General features: G+C 32.2%; 1 protein-coding gene across 1 annotated transcript; it reads left to right on the top strand.

Moving 5' to 3' along the window:
- On the top strand, window positions 2–4055 carry LOC105164236 (DEAD-box ATP-dependent RNA helicase 6-like; the record flags this gene model as incomplete). Its single annotated transcript, XM_020694436.1, is given in 8 exon segments — window positions 2–29; window positions 1233–1471; window positions 1897–2148; window positions 2234–2414; window positions 3009–3097; window positions 3209–3282; window positions 3392–3493; window positions 3787–4055. Coding segments are annotated over 7 exon segments (942 nt in total), but the record flags the coding sequence as incomplete, so codon positions are not given.

Here is a 7958-nt window from a genome sequence, read left to right as displayed (position 1 = left end):
AATTGATTCAGATTACAATGTCATTCAAGGTACCTATGCATTTTCTTTTCTTTTTTTGGTTTTCCAAGAAAATTTGACTGGTATTATTTGGTTGCTCAGTTTTCTTAAAAAATTATTAAAATGAGATTGTATGAACAGTAAAACCTACCTTTCCATCCACCTTAAATGAGCAATATTACTTTCTCAAATAATTCGGTAAATGTGACCACGGTAAGTATGTTGAGGGCACAATGGATACAGCCTCGATAGGAAGCAAGTCTAAAATATGATGAAAAATATTTATGAACATGAAATATTTTTCTAACTTATTTATTCAATTATTTGATCAATCGTTGTCAATTATTGGGTCCAGAAGACCCAGAAGTATCGAACTAGAAATATTTAATGTTTGTGTTTCATGATTTTCTCCAGCAGATTAGGAACTCTCACTTTTTAGCATGTCTACTGTAAGAGAACTCTGTGGCAATTCTCATTTGAGAAATATTAACATTTTCTCCAATTGGTTACACTCTTATGATGACATTGTTTATTTATGTTAACTTATCCATCATTGATGTGAACAGATAAATCTGACTTTTTCTATTGTAATTGGAAACTTCTGCACCTGATGTCATGTTTCCATTATCTTTTAGGCATGGAAGTTGCTATTATGAATTTACTTTTCATTTTCTGTGTCTCTAATTGAGGTATATTCAAGTAAGTTGGAGAAGTGGTTTTCCTTAAGTCATAGTATCTCAGGTAATTATAGCTGTGCAATCTCTGTAAAATACATATCTAAAAAATTAGGCACTTTTTGACCTGAGTTCATCCTTGCTGCCAATTTCTGTTGATCATACTGTTTGGAAGTGATGTGCCTATGTTAATGTTTATGCAGCATTGTTTCTGTACCCGATCAGTATTATGTCTGGAGATGTTGATTTTATTCTCCATCTCCCGCTCATGTTATCAACCTTTTTCTAGATCATCAGATTCCCTCATAGATACTTATATGGATGGGTTAAATTCCTTTTCGTGAATTGAGACAATAAATGTAATTCATATGATGTTTTCTGTTTCTGGTTCTACTAGATGCTTTAGTATAAGAATTTCTTTTGAATCTCACATCTTCAGTTTTGTACAAAATTAATATAAAGTTCCCTATATGCATGGTTATATTGAATCTTTGTGATGCATTTCATTGTTCAATTCCTGTAGCAAAGTTCCTAATTATATGCATCTACTAATTTATGCAGTTGTTATACTAGTTCCAACAAGAGAACTAGCACTTCAGACATCCCAAGTCTGTAAGGAACTGGGAAAACACTTGAATATTCAGGTAATGGCTAGCACTGGAGGAACCAGTCTCAGGGATGATATAATGAGATTGCATCAACCTGTACATTTACTTGTTGGAACTCCTGGAAGAATACTTGATCTCACCAAAAAAGGGATATGCAATTTGAAGAATTCGTCAGTGCTTGTTATGGATGAGGTATGTAGAGTTGAATTTGTTACTTTTTTCCCAATCATTCACCTGAGATTTTAAAACTATACTTGTACCGATAGAGAAACCACTTATCAGATTTTTACCTTGGTTATATGAATTGTTTAATATATGTCTGAGGTTAGGCATTGATCAGCGGTTCTAATAAATATTTCACCAGGGGTGTTAATTTCTGAGAAAATGGATTTAGTAATGCTTCTCTACAGGCTACTGCTTCTTTTTATCTATTTCGGACATATGTGAGTTAGTATGAGGGGGAACCAAAAAGAGAAGGAACCTAGGTGAGTAGCGTGAGTTTTGTTTCTCAGTGTTTAACCTTCAAAGCTGCAAGTACATGCATATATCACATTGTCTGTTTATTACTGCACTAGGGATCTGTCAGAGTCTAATCTTGCTTATACATGATATTTCAGGCTGATAAGCTCTTATCCCCCGAATATCAACCCTCAGTTGAGCAGCTGATCACCTTTCTTCCTCCCAACCGGCAAATGTTGATGTACTCAGCTACATTTCCAGTAACTGTGAAAGATTTTAAAGACAGATATTTGAGAAAGCCCTATATCATCAATCTGATGGATGAGCTCACACTAAAAGGTATCACCCACTATTATGCTTTTGTAGAAGAAAGACAGAAAGTTCACTGCCTGAATACGCTTTTCTCTAAGGTTTGATCTTTACTTCTCAATAATTGTCTCTTGTAATCGTTGTTTTCTTTTAGTGGAAATGTTTAAATTAATGCTATTCTTGCAGCTGCAAATCAACCAGTCAATAATCTTTTGCAATTCTGTGAATCGAGTGGAAATGCTGGCCAAGAAAATCACAGAGCTGGGTTATTCTTGCTTCTATATTCATGCTAAGATGTTGCAAGATCATCGTAACAGAGTATTTCATGACTTCCGAAATGGTGAATGCAGGAATCTCGTCTGTACTGGTATGCTCATGGTTTTCAAGTAGTGTGTTTCTTCAAATTCTTTTGCTAGATTAATGCATCATTATTTGATATTGAGGCATCAATAATCTGTTTGTTATTTCCAACATTTGCATTGCCACTAACTTGGAACAGGAATATCTGATTGTGTTTTTTGGTTCACAATCAGCTATATATGTGTAACTGCCTTTTTGTGGGTATAACAGTAATTGAACGCATTTTAGGAAGAAATTTTTTGATACGGTACTGGAGGATGTTAGTCTACAATTAATTGGAGTTCATGGTCCTGCTAACAACACATGACAGACATATTCCTTCTGCTTTACTTGCTTATGCTCAACATCTCACGTTCTTGTTGATTTGATATCAGATCACCTTTATTTTAGTTCAAAGATGAGTTTTGAGTCCCTATTATTGCGTAGTTAATGTCTGTGGTTTGGATGGGTGGAACTGAGTATTTTCTTTTCATCTCATTGCCATTAAAACATTAATCAATTTGATTGCCAATATGTAACATATGATTAGTCTTACTGATGCACCATAACATTTGCTGACCAGATTTTCACTAAATATCTCTGGTTGTTAATGTCTATACAGATTTATTTACAAGAGGAATAGACATCCAAGCTGTCAACTTGGTTGTAAATTTTGATTTTCCCAAAAGTTCAGAAACTTATCTGCACAGGGTATGTGGTATTGATGAGGGAGGAAAAATCGTCAGGGAAAGGCAAGAAGTGTATTGCTTGAAAGCTGGAGAATCTTTTCGTAAATTAATAGTTGTGCATCTACTTGTTTAGGTGGGTCGCTCAGGAAGATTTGGACACCTCGGATTGGCTGTGAATTTCATTACTCATGACGACCGTTTCAACTTGTATGTGTCGATTTATGTATTGATTAGTGCTTTCTACATTTTCATCACATCATGGTTCATATTAGTTTTTATTTTTGTCCTTCCTTTTCTCTGTTTGGCTCCATCTCAGATACAGGATTGAGCGAGAGCTTGGTGCCAAGATAAATCGGCTTCCTCATCTTATTGGTCAAGCTACATTCTACAGTTGAGAGCTGGCAAAATTGTTGTGGTGGTAAGGTTCTTGAACAATTATGATACTATGCAGAAATTAAAACGACTTAATGCAAGCCCACCCTAATAGCTCCCAGATAACCTTCGTCGTTCAATTATTATCATGTCGCTCATGGGCAGATGACGCTGACTTATCAACTCTCAGTGTATCCTTTTGTAATATTAATTTTTGCCATTTTCTTTGTCTCTTCCTCCAGTCATTGTAACTAAATTCTTTTGGGATGCAATGGGAGACATGCTTAGTTTTCTTCCAAATGAGCTTTTAGCATTAATTCTTTATATGATTATTTTCAGGGGTGATTTCCATGCCTGCAACCTAATCAAGGGCGGAGTCAGCTGCAGTCACCAGAGGGAATCAGGGTTCTGAATTAGTCAAGTAATTGGTAAACGTAAGGCGCTGTATTTATAGAACGCACAACTGGAAATGTTAGTGGCTTCTCTCTTTTCCTGCTTTATGAATCTTGTCTAATGCATCTTTAACATGGCATTTGCATTATGTGGTAGCAATTTCGTGTAAACTAAGATCGTATTGATCAGTGATGAGCCTTCAGGTTGAATGATTATGTTAGCTGTTGTTCAATATGTTGATTTCCATTTTTCTATACATAATTTAGGTTCTCTATAGGATTGGTGTTTGTTGTAAAGTGGCTCATATGGCATCATTGATTGCCTTCTTAATCAAAAAGTCGTGAATATGAATGAAATTAGAAATGGTAGGCATGTGAAGTTGGAATTTTGAAATTTTGATTTGTTCCAGAAACCAAAATCTTTCAGGATTTATTTGGATAATTTTATCTCGGAAATTCTTTCAAGTCCCAACACTTCCATTTCATTGTCGTGGAATGTCAATGAATTTTGATTGTTCAGTCGAAATGTAGGTTTAAAGAATAACTGCTGTACTTGAAGAGTTGAGATGGAGAGATCAAGTTCATGAAATAATGTTGAACATATGTATATATATATATATATATATATCTTTCAAAAGTAAGAAATGCTACCATTTTTGGCTGCATAAATGCGGATTGAATTCTTTATTGTAAAGTCTATTTTATCATCTATTCCTTTTAATATACACATGTCGCGTATATTAAATTTTTCTCGATATAAAAAGCATAATGTCATCTTTATACATGTATCTTGGGTATGTTGAATGGAATAGAAGATGAAATAAAATTTGTAACAGAAAATCTAAATGATATTTTCTTTAATGTTTCTTCTCTAAAATTCCAAACCAAATGTAATCTAATATTTTGTGTCAGGATTGATGGATTCAAAACTATGAATTCCAAATTCGTAATAACAAATGTATTCCTAACAACAAATGCCTTGAATTTGTTAGATAATTTCGTACTAATTCTTTTTTAAATCTTTCAATTCAAATTTTTAGTTATATTTTCTGGAATATTAAATAATTTCAAACCCTTTTAATATGAATCCATTTGAACTCATTTTTTCAAATTCAAATCACCCGACCAAATATAGCCTAAATAATTATGAAAATCTACTCTTAGTCATTCCCAAACTTTTAGCACACAAAACTTACTAAGGTTGATGTTTGTCATCTCCGCAAGCAACTGGACAGTAGCAGACAGCAAAGCCAGAATACTTTGCACAAAATCCGTCGTGTTTCTTATGAAAGTAATCTTCGCATCGCTTCTTGCACAGTAGATCACTGCCGGGGCTGCCGGAGCAAAACCCTAACCAATAGTAGCAGGGCTCCGAGCTTGGAGGATTGCCCTCTAATTCTGCCCTATTTACATTACGTCCTGCACATTTACAACAGGTTAATTTCATTTTACCTCCTCCTAAAATAGGACAAAAACCTCCCTAAAAAAAAGGAAAGAATAACTTACATTTTGTTGGTTGAATTATATATGCTTTTACACTTGCTATGTAACTTTTTTTTTGGTTAACATATCATCTTAATTTTGTAAAATTTATACCTTGCCATATATGATCGTTTTCTAATTAATTTTCTGTTGAAAAAATATCACATGAACTCCACATATAATATTCAAGAGCAATCTGGGTAATTATCAAATATGGAGTGCATGCTATAATACACAAACACTCTGAAAAATTACACGATGTCTCAGACATGTAGCTTTTTTTTGACACGTTTGGAAAAAATTTGGGCTATTCTTTTTAAAAAAAGAATCTTGAGCTTAATAAAAAATAAAAAGAATTAACTCACTCATCTCAAACTAAAAGTTTTGAGAAGAAATTTTTAAAAATTTGGGAGATGGTCATGATGATTTAATTAATTTGAACATTAAAAACTTTTCATTGCGTACTTTTAATATAAACTGATTATGTATATTTTGAAGCCATATTTGGTTAAAAATATAGATGTAAGATATGCTTGTTTTATATTTTATCTTGATATTATTCATATTGCATATTTTAATTTTATGAGAAATTGAGAACATATATAATAAAAATATATATTATATGTAGCCATGCCGTGTCCTATTTATTTCTATATTTTTCGTATCACTGTGTCTGTGTCGTATCGTGTCCGTGTCGTCGTGTTCGTGTCCATGCATTATAGAGTGCATGTGATGTTTTTTTGCAATATAAAAATCAATCAAAAATTTATTATATATAGCAAAGTGCAAATTTCACAAAATATCTAATATGAGAAAATAATTATGTATGAATCCAAGTAATATCACTTTTTTCCTACAATTCATACATAATTATTTCTCAATACTAGATACAAAAAATACAAAAATTTAATAACAATTAAATTAAATATTAAATTAATACAAGAAAAAAAATAAAAAAACTTTAACATGCTGGGGAATAGCTAATATCAAGTATAGGGGATGACTAATCCCTAATCTAAGGGACATACCAATCAAGAAGTAGGAATGAGCTTGGAAATGTACATTCCCTTCTCACTTCATTCCTACGTGCCAATCCCACCTTTCGTGAATTCACAAAGAGTTCACTTTTTCTAGGGTAGACAGGAAGCGATGTGCATTTTTCCAGTCATTTTGTCCTCAAGATTCAAAATTTTAAATTACAAGATAAAATTGTCAAAATGAATTTGTACAGGACTAGAATTGTCACCCCATATTTACAGAACAAAAATTACAATTTCTCCGTACATATTCATATACCAACAAACATATATCTAACATAGATTAACTTTAAGGACAAAAAATCAAAAAATTATTTTTTTCGACACATCTAAAATTTCGAACTCATTTAAAATGGGATAACATAAGTAAAATAACACCTATCAATTAAGGAATATACACACACAGTGGATGGTGTAATAACTTTTATGAATTTGACCTGATGCTAAAAAGAGGACGATGGAGAGACAAAATGCTGCGGAGATGAGTTTGGACATGCTGAGGAAACGTTCTCCAGATCGATGAATTTGTTTCAATTCGATGTTTCATGTTTGTTTTTCACTCTAATGTCATGAGATTTAAATTCGAAATCAAAATAGTTAAATATCATATCCGTACAGTTTGAATTAATGGACATGCTCTTTATTCAAGAAAACCAAATGAAAAACAGGTAATAAAAATTAAAGATGTCTTACTCTTGTGAATAAAACTGAAATCCCATCGTCAATTTCGAGGTTATGGATTTGAGTTTCATCGGACGTGTGAGGTATTTATCTCACTTTATTTGAATTTGTTATTATTTTATAGTTCTTTACTATATTGATGTATTGATCGAATCAATGTATTACGTTGTTGTTCAGTGTATCAGAACATTGACGTGATCATATAATTACCATCTTTATAAAAAAAACAAAAAAGTAATAGACAACGACATAGTTTTAGTTCAGTTGTTTTGCCTTTTCTATCAAAAGAAAGAAATATAAATATAAATGTAGGAACATAAAATTTAGGAAAAAGTGAGTCATTGTGCTACAACAGTGCAACTCAAATCTTAAACCATGTAATAGCATGCGGAAGTGTGATATTTGAATTATAGCAAAATTATATTTTCAGTCCTGTAATTATAAAGTATGGCATATTTAGTCCTACATCATGGTTGTCCAAAGTTTCACCATATTGAGTAGGAGGTTTACCTGTAATTACAACTACAATGCATGTTAAGGGGATATATTTGTAATTTATATAAAATAAAATTATTTATATAATTAGACATAATCTCATTGTCGAGTGTCAACGTAATTGATTTTTTATTTTAGTGTCTGTTGTCGCAGTTGAAAAGGTCAGAAGAATGGAGTCCTAGAAAATTGATTCTTGAAGGCTAGATTCCATAAACTAAATGTCTTAAATTATACAAGAAGAAATATTTGGCAATAAAATAAGACCATAACACATGATTGGCTCAACTAGGAAAATATGCATTTTCATCCTATAACTTTAGAGGGACACTTTTTATTCATTTTGATTTTAATTTTATAATTTAAGACAATATTTTTTTTAAATAAAAAGTCGCACATTTAGTCTAATTTTTTCAAGAAAAGTGTT

The sequence above is a fragment of the Sesamum indicum genome, linkage group LG6, assembly GCF_000512975.1.
Source record: "Sesamum indicum cultivar Zhongzhi No. 13 linkage group LG6, S_indicum_v1.0, whole genome shotgun sequence".
Lineage (NCBI taxonomy): Eukaryota > Viridiplantae > Streptophyta > Magnoliopsida > Lamiales > Pedaliaceae > Sesamum > Sesamum indicum.
Note: the sequence above shows the minus strand (reverse complement) of the source record. Positions and strands in the feature narration are given on the sequence as shown.